Source organism: Curcuma longa, chromosome 8 (genome assembly GCF_044706935.1).
Source record: "Curcuma longa cultivar G26 ecotype Majalengka, Jawa Barat chromosome 8, ITB_CL_G26_1.1, whole genome shotgun sequence".
In the NCBI taxonomy this organism is placed as follows: Eukaryota; Viridiplantae; Streptophyta; class Magnoliopsida; order Zingiberales; family Zingiberaceae; genus Curcuma; species Curcuma longa.
In genome coordinates, this window is record NC_133868.1 from 10,216,869 (window position 1) to 10,230,264 (window position 13,396).

General features: G+C 41.1%; 2 protein-coding genes across 4 annotated transcripts; both read right to left on the reverse strand.

Annotated features, from left to right (window-relative positions):
• Positions 1 to 261: 261 nt before the first annotated feature.
• On the reverse strand, positions 262 to 3,050 carry LOC141834008 (uncharacterized). The gene is made up of 8 exons (XM_074721474.1): positions 2,883 to 3,050; positions 2,645 to 2,760; positions 2,445 to 2,563; positions 2,201 to 2,363; positions 1,906 to 2,126; positions 1,489 to 1,822; positions 832 to 1,402; positions 262 to 771 (listed from the first exon to the last, which is right to left on the reverse strand). The coding sequence occupies exons 1-8, from the start codon at positions 3,048 to 3,050 to the stop codon at positions 262 to 264; spliced, it is 2,202 nt and encodes a 733-aa protein (XP_074577575.1).
• A 1,348-nt stretch (positions 3,051 to 4,398) lies between these two features.
• Positions 4,399 to 12,889, reverse strand: LOC141833474 (putative protein phosphatase 2C 57). Of its 3 annotated transcripts, none has more exons than XM_074720931.1 (5): positions 12,788 to 12,889; positions 12,485 to 12,549; positions 6,571 to 6,774; positions 6,144 to 6,355; positions 4,399 to 5,122 (listed from the first exon to the last, which is right to left on the reverse strand). In XM_074720931.1, the coding sequence occupies exons 3-5, from the start codon at positions 6,751 to 6,753 to the stop codon at positions 4,567 to 4,569; spliced, it is 951 nt and encodes a 316-aa protein (XP_074577032.1). In that variant the 5' UTR covers positions 6,754 to 6,774; positions 12,485 to 12,549; positions 12,788 to 12,889; the 3' UTR covers positions 4,399 to 4,566. The 3 variants fall into 3 exon arrangements, with proteins under 3 accessions (XP_074577032.1, XP_074577031.1, XP_074577029.1); XM_074720930.1 differs by having other exon boundaries at positions 12,485 to 12,657; XM_074720928.1 differs by having other exon boundaries at positions 12,485 to 12,889.
• Positions 12,890 to 13,396: the final 507 nt, after the last annotated feature.

Below are 13,396 nucleotides of genomic sequence, written 5' to 3' on the forward strand. Positions count from 1 at the left end.
AATTCTATCACTCCTTCCTCCTAACAATCCTCACATGATCGATCTCACGATCATATATGAGAAGATAAATCAGAAAATTACAGTTACTCGAGTCAACTCTAAGCACATTAACAGATTCGATACAACAAGCAGCTGTACATACACTAAAGTAAAAGCCTAAATAGGAGAAACGACTCCAACTAGAATCAATAATTTAAAAATAACAACACATTTTCCAAAACAAATGAAATCTTACTGAACTGATGTATGAATTCGACAAGTCTACATGTTCACAGCTTTTTTAATTGCTTTGGCACAGGACTTGATGAAATTGTTGTTACTTGTGGACACAATGTTCTTGTTTCCATGATCATCATCGTCATCAAGCACCTTAGGCTTCCTCCGGGTGCAGTCGCCCCCTCTTGTCATTCCTAGTATCATCGAAGGTGATGATGGCAACGATCTGAAGCCCCTGGAGCTCTCAGACCTCGGATCTTTCACTCCAAAGCTCTTCCTACCAACTCCAGTAAAATCCATGGTTGGAGTTTTTACAGACTCGGCTTTTACTTCTAATGGTTTCGGCCTGAGTAATTTGATTTTCCTAGGATGCATCGAGTCCTCCGCGATATTGTCGGGATTCTCAGGTTTCTTCTGGGGTGAACCCTCTGAACCATCTAATAGGATTTGGAGCCACTTATCTGCATTTCCTTGGCCAATTTGACAGTAGAATTCTTCATCCTCTTCTTTGCGTTGGGTTTTCTGTTTCAGCTCTTGAATTCCCGTTTCCCTTTGCTTGCTGTTACGCAGTACTCTGTCATTCAAAGTATGAGATGTGGTATATCCTGCATTAGCTTCTTGATTGCTATGATGCGCTCTTTCCTTCTTTGGTTCACTACTGCTGAAAAATTGATCGCTGATTGCTAATTGCTTAAGCTTGTCATTGACCTGAGGAGGAGGATCCTGTTCTTGTTCATTGTTTCTGCTGCTCATTGTTTTTCTCCTACGTGCTGAATTCTTGAGATGCTTGATTTGTGGTGATTCAACAGAATCAGCACGGCACAATCCATCATCTTGTGAACTGCCAGTTGCAGTAGACTCCTCCGTCTCTTCTTCACCTTCTCTCAGAAACTGACCGACTTCAGAAGCCTTTTGCTCTTCCTCCAGAAATATCCTCAGTTCCTTGTGAGTAGCACTCCATCTTGTGCCATCACGCCCTTCCTCAAAAAGAGCATCATCGATGCGTGACCTTTTTCTTAGCTCCCATGAAGGCCTTATCTGCTTCTCAGTCTCATCTCTTTGTTTGAATCTCCGGCGAAGCTCCTTCTCTGAAGAATCACATATTGCTCTCTGTGCCTCCAATCTTGCCATGAGAGCACTAGTTGCAGACTTGTTCAGCCTAACCTGCTCCTTGTAGACAACACTCCTGCATGGCAAAAGAAGAATTGTTTAGACTTATCTACATCTTACAATGCAGAGGAAGATGCATTACTAGTTTTGGCTGGAACTTACTGGTGCATGGCATCCCGGATCATCTTCTCAAGCAAAACCTTGTAAGAAGACTGTGCCTCTGCCAACCTCCTGCATTTCTCAACTCTTTGCTTTCGTTTAATGAGAAGAGCTTCCAGTTCCTGAAGAGCAATCCTATCTTCTTCATTCTTCTGTTTAAGCTCTCTCAGCTCGTCCTCCAAGTTGTGTATTTCAGCTTTCTTTTTCTTAATTTCTTCTCTCTGCCTCAGTGAATCTCTGGCTGTTGCTATGGAGAGATGAGGGTTTGTATCATAGTTCTCACAGTTCTGTGTTGCTTCGCCATGAGGATGATCTTCTCTAGTGATCTTTTTTGCAGCTGCATAAAATGAGGCTTTAACAAAAATTGTGCAAGGTTAGAAAGAAAGAGAGAAAAAGACAGAAGCAAGTACGGATACTGACCAACAAGAGGATAATGCTGTCTTATAGATCTATTTGCATCAAGGGGCCTCAGAACTGATGCATCTGTTCCTCTTACAGATGAAACAATGGCAGCAGGACCAAGCCCAACTTCCCGCTCCATGTTGACAAAGTGTTGCGGAAACCTGTGAGCATCCACAGCCTGCTGTGTGTTGAGCTCCTCACTTCCTCCGTCATAGAATAAAAATGATAATGCTCTACTCCTGTGGAAGCATAATCCATCAAGATAGTTTGTATCCTTAATCTCCTAAATTTTTTCATATGAAGCTCCGCTGACCTGAAATCCGAGTTCTTTGAAGCAAAAATTGACAGGAACTGGTTCACAGAGATGCCTAGCTGCAGATCCCACCACGGAATAAGGAATTCCAGCTTGTTGTGCTTCTTTTTGCAAACTTGCCATTGAAGCAACCTTAAGTTGCTAGGAACTGTTCTTCCTCCTCCTACAATTTACACCATAACATGCATAATTAAATCCACACAATGAGCGGTGAAAAGCAGAAAAAGCCTGATCGGAGCTATACTTGAACAGGGAAACCAATGATCGATATCCCACGCTAGGGGAGACGCCGAATCTGCATGCAGGTAGAGAACATTACCATATGGATCAACTCGAAACAATGATGGATCAAATCCAGCATTCCTGTATCCAAAACCAAAATTCAGAATCCCCTGGATATAGTTAGAGATTTTGGTTAAAGAAAAAAATTCCCAATCAACTAACCCGAGATGGTCCAGTTGTTTCCAAAGGAGATTGACAAAGCCTCTAGGGTTAACAGAGGGAAGCGCCTCTGGATCAATGACTGGAAACATCTGATTCAAATCTTTTGCTCTCAAAGCCTGCAAAAACAAAACAACAACAACAACAACAACAAAATTTCTTCGAAGCGAAGCCACAAAGGATAAATTTTGGATCCACAAACGAAACGCGAAGCTGTTTTCTCGAGTCGACGAGGGATTACCTCCTGGGGTTTCAATGTATAGGGAAGGAAGGCAAAAGGGGGTCCGTTCGCGTAGGGATTGAGCACGCTTGGGGTTCTACAGAGCTTGGCGTATGCTTTCGGGTAGCCAAGGCCGTCGTCCACCGCCATGCCGCCTTCCTCCGCGAAGCCTGCCTTTGTTGCTTCCATCCCCTTCCGTCGTCCAAATGCGAACTATCACTGTCGCGGCGGCAACTAATTAGAAATGAGAATTGGACGTCCCAACGGTCGACTTTGCGCAGGTAAAGCTAGCCGTTGGGGAGAAATGGAACGTCGTCCACGTCAGATGGCAGAAATGCGCGTCACCGCTTTCGATTTCTTGCCAGCTAGCCGTTGGAACTACTCCAATTACGTCGCGCCACGTATGCGATGAATCACATTTCAAAAATAACTCGAGCCTAAAGTTTGTGGGCCGCCGAAAACTCTTGGGCCGAAAATGCTTTTTGCCGATGTTCCTAAAGCAGCGATCATGGAGGCAGGAATCAGATTCGGCGTGTTGGCCCTGGACGAGTTGAGAAGTCGTGCGGCAGCAAAGTCGAAGCACGGCGACGCCGTCGCACTTCGAGGTCCGTCTCCTTGAGTTTAATCTCTATTCTTTGGTTGATTTGATTGCGGCTGCACATTCACCGTCTTTGAATTACCTACAGCGTGGCCAGTGAGAAAGGCGAAGGGCGAACTTTGGTGGTAGAGACTGCCAGCAAACCTGACGGCCGGATTCCTTTTTCTGGATGATCTGAAGAAGCTGGCGTGACTGACCTTCCGAAATGTGAGTTGCTTCGAGAATAATTTTTATATCGTCGTCTTTCTGGATTAGTAGGCTATCTTTTTTCTTGTGAAAATCCGACTAGAAACTATGATTTCAAGTTCCTTCAGGGATGCGATTTTAAAGTGGATGTTTTCGGAGGACCGGAGTCCCTTCGGGGACTAATCTCAAAGCTGAGCCTGGTATAGGATCAGAATTCTGCTGCGGATTGTGTCAATTGGAAGAGAAGGTAATATAAAATCTAAAAACTAAGAAGAGAGAGGCACTCCTCCCTCTTTACTTCAATAGAAACATCACCAAGAGAAATGAAAAAAATCCCTTTCCATGAAGGATTTCTACGCCCAGGCCGATGCTACAAGATAGCCATGGAAGAACAGTGAAATTATCAGGCACTCCATCATCCTTGTTAGGCTGTATTTTATTTGAATGTTCTTGATTTTATTATGCATAGACATTTTTCAGCGTATCATGTGAAACAGTGGAAGAGAACTGGAAAGAAAATGGCAAAAAAAAAACGAAAATATCACTCAAAAACAACAGTTTAAATGGGACATGATTGAGAATACATGCCAAACTAAGTAGATTCGAAATAAACAAGCAAAACTAGCTGATTCTGTCAGGTCATTACTAAATCACTTGACTTTATGTGTTTTAATGTGCTGCAAATGCTGCAGCCTATGAGACGAGTCTAGCAAAGTAAATAAATGAAGGTTGGTCTGATTCTTGTGCCAACAATTGAGAGAACATTAAACTCATTGTAGATGGGATCAGCCGCCGCATATGGTACAATTGGAACCAAATCTCAAGGGGGGAGGGGGAATTGAGCTAAAAACCAAGCAGCTAAGCGAAACTCCGCCTAAGAATTGAAATGGAAAAAGAGCAACAGGTCGAAATGCTTGCTGCTCAAATCAGAAAACTTTGCAGCTCCTTGCGGCCCTCTGCCGATATGCTACTGTGGACTAGAGGCCTTCGAGCAGTTAGGATTGGGGGTGGCTTAGTTTGGAAGCACACTAAGACCACAGATAGATTGTCACTGCTCTTCCTCTTCAGGGCTTCGTCAACAAGCTCCTTGCAACAGGTGGCCGGATCATTGTGTTCTTGGAGCTTCCGTCGTGCAAAGTTCACTGCATTCTCGCTGAGGAAGACATCCCAAATTCCATCACAAGCCAATATCAGAAATTCGTCGTCCTCTGTTATTCGCATTCTTGTCACTTCTGGATCTGCAATAAGAGGGCCAACACCATCTGGATCTTTCATTCCATCCATGTGCCAATCCCCTATAGCACGGGCCACATTAAGCTGCCCATTGAGATAACCATCATAGACATGCCCACCTAAGGATTCAATTCTTTTCCTTTCGCTACTGCAATCTGGCTTGTGATCATGTGACAGCTCAATTGCCTTTCCTCGGCGACAAAGGACAGCACGGCAATCTCCGGCATTTGCAACCACCAAAGAACTGTACCACATAGACGCAAACATCATCCTTAGAGGAATAACAAGCAAGCCCAAAAGTGCAGCCTGAGTCAATGAGAATCATGTTCAAGCACATAAATATTATAGACATGAAAAACACAAATGCTTGGCAGAAGAAATGACTGCATACACTAATACATCATTTGAACTCGACAAATCACACTGTAGATAATTCAAGAAACTACCCTCAAAACATAACAAGCAATCGAAAAACACTGTGAACTCAACAATCACACTGTGGATCATTCAAGAACCTCAAAAACATAGCAAGCACTTGTAAATTGCTGGTGCATTTTTCTGTTTAGAGAAAAAAAAAAAAAAACAGTGCAGGTGATTACCCTTTAAGAGGGGAACTGTATAAGTAGCACATGAAGATACAATGAGTTTTTGGCTTACTGCCAGCTGAAAGATAAAATGAAGAAATAATGCAACTTATCTTTCCTGAATATGTATATACTTAAGCTTATTCCACCATGACAGATCTAGTGTGTATAATTCAGCTAAGAAATATTTCATGGTCCTTATGCTTGATCCAGCTCCTGATAAGTATATATTTGAGAAGAATGAATAAGATAAGTATATATTTCATGGAGGTAGCCCATACATTTGCAATCAACATGAGAAAATATATTTGAAAAAGTATATCAAGTGCAAAGATATAGAAAAACGTAGCAAAAGATAATATAACCCAAATGTTTAAGAAATTAGTAAACATCTATCATCTTAACGACCACACAAGAAAAAAACAATGTCAAATGGTATGATAATCACTATAAGGAGTTGAAAATTTGACATATTTTCTCAGATAAGGAAGACCTATTTGGGGAACTAAGTACTCATAAGGTAATAAAACTCTTTTCAGAATTATAAAAAAAGGGGTCTTTTCTGCCTTGACAAACTTAGTTTCACATCCCACTAATGATGTCTAGATCAAGTAACAGCAGAAAGGAAGATGTTAGGAGAAGACTCTTTTCCAAGGAAATAAAATAAAAACAAAACCTAACCTTCCAACAACTAACGCAACCAGTGCAGTCGTACCAGAAGCAAGAGAGGAGTTGACAGAGCAGGCCTCTGCAAACGCAATATCTGTCTGCAAGAATGCAGAAGCAACTGCTCTCTGAATCTCTCCTGGAAAATCCTCATCCTCTAACAGAAATCTAGGCAAATTGCTGCGAGCAAAATCTGCAGCATGCTTTCCCCCATGCCCATCAAACACCTATTAAGATTAGATACTCAACCAAAGTTACCAACAGAAGAGAATGCAGGCTGGAAAAAGGAAAAAAAAAAAAAAGAGAGTTGAGGCAAAATGAAAATAATGCTGTCCCAGTTAGCAATGTGTTGCAGACAATACTGAACATTTATTTTCTTTCCAAAGTTCAGAATTGTGTAGAAAGTTCCTCAATTAGGATGCTTAACATTCAAGTGGCATACCCCATAGAAGGCACTTGGTTCTCCAAAAGTCTTAGTCCCATACTCTTGCATGAAATTGTCACAGCAAAAATAGGCATCTTCCATCGTTTTTCGGAACCCCATATCAGCCCAAGCCCCAGACCGCACAATTGGGAGGAAATCAATTTCACAAACTCTAGTGCCTTTCTCAATCTCAACAGCCATATCCAGTAATTTTGTCTTTGCCTGCAACACAGCTTTTATTATTTAAAAATTGAATTTAAAGTAGTCTATATAATATCAGAAGTAATGATCATTACCAAAGTTCAACAAACAAAAAACATGATTGTTCTATAAGTTCTCCCATCAAAGCAAATTTTGCGCTGCATTAACATCATTATTTGCACTAACTGTTAAACCTTAAAATTCCTGATGATTGCTCTCAGCAAGTTATACCCACTGACAGAAGTAAAACAACTTCATGCACGGCATAACTAACAATCAACTTTCCACTAATAAAAGAATATGAAATAATCTACCAAAAGAAGTCGTATACTTAATTCTTCAAGTTGTTTCAAAACACAAACTCTGATTCACTCTGGCTAGAACATAAAAATGGAAACTTCTGATGCCATATCATTATTCAATAGGGTACAATATAGGCTGAATAGCAACCATACTTTTCAAAGGTACAATAGATTTCTCAAATAGTTCTCTAAAATGTAAACAAACAGAATAATATAGAAGCAAACAAAGAGATCTAGAGAAATTACTATGGGCTTTGGAAAAAATTGTCCAAGAAAAAATGATATATAAATCATTGTTTAGAGGCATATTCTATTTCTGCTAAGAAAATTATCATGGATAATGGAAGCAGGTATCAAAGATGTTAACCATCATGTATGTTAATTGGTAAGTGACAGTGAGTTAAAGCTAATATTGTTAGATACTATATTATAAATTTATAATTTCCAACACAAAGTACCAAATATCTTTAAATTAATATTTTGATTGAAAAACAACATTTATAATGAGAAACAATAAAACAAAAAAGGCATTTGTAAAGAGGTTTATAGTTACATGCGCCTAAAAAAACATAATGGCAACCATTAAAATTTGATATAGCCTATAAATAAAAGAATATAAACAATAAGTGGGTGTGCATTAAATGCGTCTGCAAATTAAAGTAATCAGAAGGATGGAACTCTCAGGATCACTAGGAGTAGACATTTGTTCTTGTCACTGACTGGTTAAGATATTTTCATGAACTTCAGTTGGAGATAGTTAGAACTTGCCTAAATATGACATACATGCACATCCTGCGTAATAATCTCTTATTCTGTGATGGGTGGAATTGAAGAGATTATTAACCTCAGGGACTTAATTGTCTCCCCAGGCCATACGATATATAAGACAACTGTGCATCCCATTACCCTAATCATGACGGCCGTCTAAATCGTATAGGTGGAAGACCAAAACCTAGGCGTTCATCAAGAGGCTCTCTCCAGGTTTCCAATGGATTCATCAAGCTAGACCTCGGTAATTGACATTATGTAGATTAAAATCTTACATGTGGTATGAGAGCCGATCACTCTTATTCACCAAGAAAAAAAGAGGACGATTTTTTTTTTTGTTGTATTTCAAAAAAAAATTTTTAAAAGGGTGAAGGCACGTTATCTTTTGGGTATAATTAAGTTAAATTTCATTCAGTCCCGATTTCGAGCATGTCAGATCAAATTTTAATGGTAATGGATACTGTATTTTAAAATTTCGACATCGTGTAGGGAAACCCATTTAGAATATAAGATGGCGTGTTTGGTTTTCATGCGAACAGTGATCGGCCCCTCTAAAGGCGCTGTTTGGCCGAATTCCACACATGCACCTGCAGTATTAGATACGAGATCTTGACGGTCTCATGTGATACCACTTGCAGGTTGACATCGCGGTCCTTCGATAGGGTGTTAATGTTGCGCTAGTGTCTTAATTAGAACTCCATCCCTGTGCTTAACGGCACAAACTTCAGACCCTGGAAAGAGTGGGATCGCCCCGCCGCTCCTTCAGATGATAGTTCGGCTATTGTTAAACAGAACTATGAGCGGTGGGAGAGATATCGCCTATGTCTGATGATTTGTTCTTAGCCGATATAGAGAAGCGTTTTGAGAAAAATGAAAAAGCTGAGACGAGTGCGCTTCTGGCGTCTCTTGTCTCAAAAAGGTATAGCGGCAAGGGCAACATACGTGAGTACATTGGAAATGTCTAACATTGCTTCCAAGCTTAAGGCACTCAAGTTAGATCTCTCGGATGATCACTTGGCGTCCGCACGTAAGGACAATGCTAAGAAGAGGAAGAACATTCAGACTGCGGCGGTTGCCCCGCAACAGAAGAGCAGGCTCCTGTGAATCCTGATTCCTGCTACTTCTGTAAGAAGGAGGGGCATAAGAAGATTCAGTGTGCCGGATATCGTGAATGGCGCAAGAAGAAGGGTAATCTTCTCACTTTGGTTTGTTCTGAAGTTAATTTAGTTTCGGTACCTGAGAGCACTTGGTGGGTAGATTCTGGTGCTACTACTCATATTAGTGTCCCAGGGTTGCCTGAACTGGCGAGCTCCAGTTGATGCTGAAAGATTCATCTATGTGGGAGACGGCAAGTCAGTGAAGGTGGAGGCCATTGGAACCTTTAGACTGTTGTTGCGAACGGGTTCCTATCTGGACTTGAAGGAGAAGCCTCCGAATTTAATGTCTGCATTGGACAAATTTGGTTATTCTTGTTCCTTCGGAAATTGTCAGTTTAGTCTCTTTTATGGTTCTCGTACTATTGGTACTGGTTCATTATCAGCCTATGATAGACTTTATTTATTGATACAGTGGCCTCATTTAATGAAACCTTGTGCTTCAGTTCTCACCCTGACCTGGCACAAGCTAGAAACAACGCATTCAACGGCTTGTGTCGGACGGAATCCTTGATATCCCCGATATGGCGGATCTACAGGTCTGCATTGAGTGCATTAAGGGGAAACAGACAAACATTAGGCGTTTTGATGCCAATCGGAGTACGGATGTCTTAGAACTTGTGCATACAGATATCTGTGGGCCTTTCCCTACGGCATCCTGGAATGGCCAACAGTACTTCATTTCGTTCATAGACGACTACTCTCGGTTTGGATATTTATTTCTGATCAGTGACAAGTCTCAGGCTCTGGACACGTTCAAGACATATAAGGCCGAAGTTGAGAACCAACTAGGAAAAAGGATTAAGGCTGTCATGACCGTGGTGGTGAATACTACGGCAGATATGACGGATCAGGTGAACAACGTCCAGGTCCTTTCGCCAAATTCCGGTCAGTATACCATGCCGGGTAATCCTACGATGAACGGCGTGGCTGAGAGACGAAACAGAACACTTAAGGACATGGTGAGGAGTATGATTAGTCATTCTATCTTACCAGATTCCCCTGGGGCGAAGCACTTAAGACCGCAGTATATTTGCTCAACAGAGTGCCAACTAAGGCCGTTCAGAAAACCCCTTATGAACTATGGTGCAAGAAGCCAAATTTAAAGCATTTACACATTTGGGGTTGTCCAGCTGAGGCAAGGCCTTATAGGCCACATGAAAAGATGGACTCTAGAACGGTTAGTTGTTACGGGAGCCCCTACTTCCGATTTTTTGAGGATTTGAGTTTGAAAGGGGAGATAAGGTTAAGGATGTCGTCTTTGAAGAGGAAGTAATTTCTCTTCCTTCGGTTATTGTTCCATGGTTATTGTTCCGGATCTTGATCCGGTGCAACAAGACGACAATGAGATACTCCCTCTTCAGCCTGAACAGGCTATTCCAGATGAACAAATTCAACAACCTCAAGAGATAGTGCCACTTAGGAGATCCACTCGAGAGAGGAGAAGTGCGATTTCGGACGATTTCGTCGTTTATCTCCAGGAGCATGAGGAAGGCATTGGAATGACAGAGGATGACCCGGTCAACCTTTGTGAGGCCATGCAGAGCTCCGAATCTCAGAAATGGATTGATGCCATGAAGGATGAGATGAAGTCAATGGCTGACAATGACGTTTGGGATCTCGTTCCACTGCCCATGGTGTGAAACCCATTGGTTGTAAATGGATTTTTAAGACCAAGAGGGATTCTAAGGGTAATGTGGAGAGATATAAGACTCGTCTAGTCGCTAAAGGCTTTACTCAAAAGGAAGGCATGATACAGAGACTTTCTCTCCAGTTTCTTCGAAAGACTCTTTCAGGATTATTATGGCACTTGTGGCTCATTTTGATCTCGAGCTACATCAGATGGATGTAAAGACAGCGTTTCTCAATGGCGACATTGATGAGACGATTTATATGGTACAGCCAGAATACTTTGCTTCGCAAGATGCAGAGAAGATGGTGTCTCCCCAAAAGGCCTCATAATTCAATGGAGTGGGATACTTTCCATCCTTGTAGGCTTAAATTTCTCTCGGAGAAATTCGAGATGAAGGATCTTTGACGCCTCTTTTGTATTAGGGATCCAGATTCATCGAGATCGCTCTCGGGGTATTCTTGGATTATCACAGAAGAGCTACATCGAGAATTTACAACCCAACAGAATAATTATGAGATTTACATGCACCTAAAAAAATTGCGTACATATAATGGCAACCATTAAAATTTGATGTAGCCTGTAAATAAAAGAATATAAACAATAAGTGGGTGTGCATCAAATGCGTCTGCAAATTAAAGTAATCAGAAGGATGGAACTCTCAGGATCACTAAGAGGAGACATTTGTTCTTGTTACTGACTGGTTAAGATATTTTTATGAACTTCAGTTGGAGATAGTTAGAACTTGCCTAAATATGGCATACATGCACTTCCTGCCTAAGTCAACCGTTGGTTAGTAGCATATGAAAACATGATCAATAAAATTTTATTATCACATATCAGCATGTATCTAATAATGCAAGTCATTAAATTAGTTCTTTAATTGTACATGATTATCTTTTATTAATGTGCCAAGAGTTAACAGCTATTGAATAGATACATACCATATGACCTGTAATGCTACACTCTATTTGTACCAAGGCAGCTTACATGCAATGGCCAAAATTCTAGGGAAAAAACTGCCTATCCTCAAAGTTCTTTAAAAGCCTAATATAAACACGACCTAACTTAAAATGTGAATTTAGATTAATAGCTTCACCTTTGCATGATAAATTTGGCTTCCAAGGATCTTGAAAGTGGCCCAAAATATCATGTCACAAAGGCCATGCTAATTATGATTCTACCAACTAAGCAAATAATCGAGGAGGATATCAAACTAAACATGCAAAAACAACCAGTTTATCATCTCATCAATAAGTTAGACCTTAAACACTAAAAGTTGAAGTCAGAAGCCTGCCTCCATCAAAAGCCTTTAACACCATTTCATAAATGCGCATCAGAATGAATGCTAAAGTATATTCTTTTGTCAATACACTCGTGCCATTAATGTAGTAAGATATAGGAATCCACAGAACATTACAGAACAAATAATGGTTGGACAGAAAAGGAAAACCACACATCTATTGTAATTTGCAGACAGACCAAATACTACTTTCGGCAGAAAGAGGGGAAAACCCCAAAATCCTTTTTAAAAACTTAGAAACAGAAAACAGAATACTACTTTCGGCAGATCTACTACCTATAATTAAAGAAAGTAGCCTAAGTTTGGACAGGCAGCCGGCAAGGTCTTCATAGCAAATTGATACCAGTTATCCAACCCAAAAGATAAATAGCAAAGAATTAGTTTTTTTGCCGATGGATAAAAACGATAAAATTCTATGACAAGGTGAAAAATCCTAACGCTATCAACGGACAGCAATTTTAGTAAACTTCAAGAAAGTTGAGAGCTGACATGGTTTCAACATTGGAAACATAAAACCAAAGATCGAAGCGCACAAGCAAACAAAAAGAAGGAAAGAATGCTGCTGAAATCTTACGACAGATTCGTGGCGAACAAGTGCAGCCTTGCGCTGTGTCCCAGTGAAGCATTGCCGACGCGCTCCTGCAAAAGGATTCGGCAGTTGGTCATCGCTTAGTCCTCTGTTCTCTCCTACACCATCATAACCACCTCCGAAGTTTCCCTCCATCTCTTCACATCCCCCCTCTTCCTCTTAATCAGCTCCACGAAGTAATCCGGAAACAGATTCCGAACCCAAAGAAACGAAAGAACATGAAACGCCAAAGCCAAACCGGAAGAGAAATGATCGGCAGCAAATCGAAAAGCGAGCTGAGAAACCTACAAAAGCATTGGCGATCGCTTCGCCGCCACGCCGCCTCACTCGATCTCCCCGGAAAAAGGCGAAGCAAAAGGGGCCTTCCTAGGGTTTGCCGTCCACTTGCTGCCAACGAGCACAGCCAAGGTCGAGCGGATATGGGCGGTACACTGGCATCCGCGAACAAAAAACGGTTCAACGACAACGCGTGAGACACTGCGTGCAATTTAGCGATCCGGAGCCAGGTTTACCGATCTGACGGTTCACAGACGTGGCCGGCACCTGGCGTCTTGCTGGATCGACACGCGTCCACTTTTTTTGCTGGGTTCCTGGTCTACGCCACGCGGGATGATGTGGGGCGACGTATCTGCAACTGCGACGAGGCCAAATTGGCCGTTCCATCAATAATGGACGGAAGGGATTTAAAATCGCGTGAGTATATTTATTTTTAAATTATTTAAAGGTTAAAAATGGAAAATGAAGAACAAACATAATAAAATTAATGACTAATTGGGCAATTCTCACTTCTTAAAAATAATTATTCCTTTTGAGCTGACTTATCCATTTTTTTACTAATCCTACATCTAATTTTAATAATAAAAGAGAAATAATTTTCTTTTGTGGAAAAAATATCTT

What these genes read in the sequence shown, in the direction of transcription:
- LOC141834008 (XM_074721474.1), bottom strand. Translation starts at nt 3,050, where the DNA reads ATGGAAGCAACAAAGGCAGGCTTCGCGGAGGAAGGCGGCATGGCGGTG. An exon ending in TCATTGGTTTCCCTGTTCAA is followed by an intron (nt 2,364 to 2,444) that starts GTATAGCTCCGA and finishes TGTAAATTGTAG; the next exon opens with GAGGAGGAAGAACAGTTCCT. An exon ending in ACAGCATTATCCTCTTGTTG is followed by an intron (nt 1,823 to 1,905) that starts GTCAGTATCCGT and finishes CATTTTATGCAG; the next exon opens with CTGCAAAAAAGATCACTAGA.
- LOC141833474 (XM_074720930.1), bottom strand. Translation starts at nt 12,634, where the DNA reads ATGGAGGGAAACTTCGGAGGTGGTTATGATGGTGTAGGAGAGAACAGA. An exon ending in AACCAAGTGCCTTCTATGGG is followed by an intron (nt 6,356 to 6,570) that starts GTATGCCACTTG and finishes TAATCTTAATAG; the next exon opens with GTGTTTGATGGGCATGGGGG. An exon ending in GTTGCGTTAGTTGTTGGAAG is followed by an intron (nt 5,123 to 6,143) that starts GTTAGGTTTTGT and finishes TATGTGGTACAG; the next exon opens with TTCTTTGGTGGTTGCAAATG.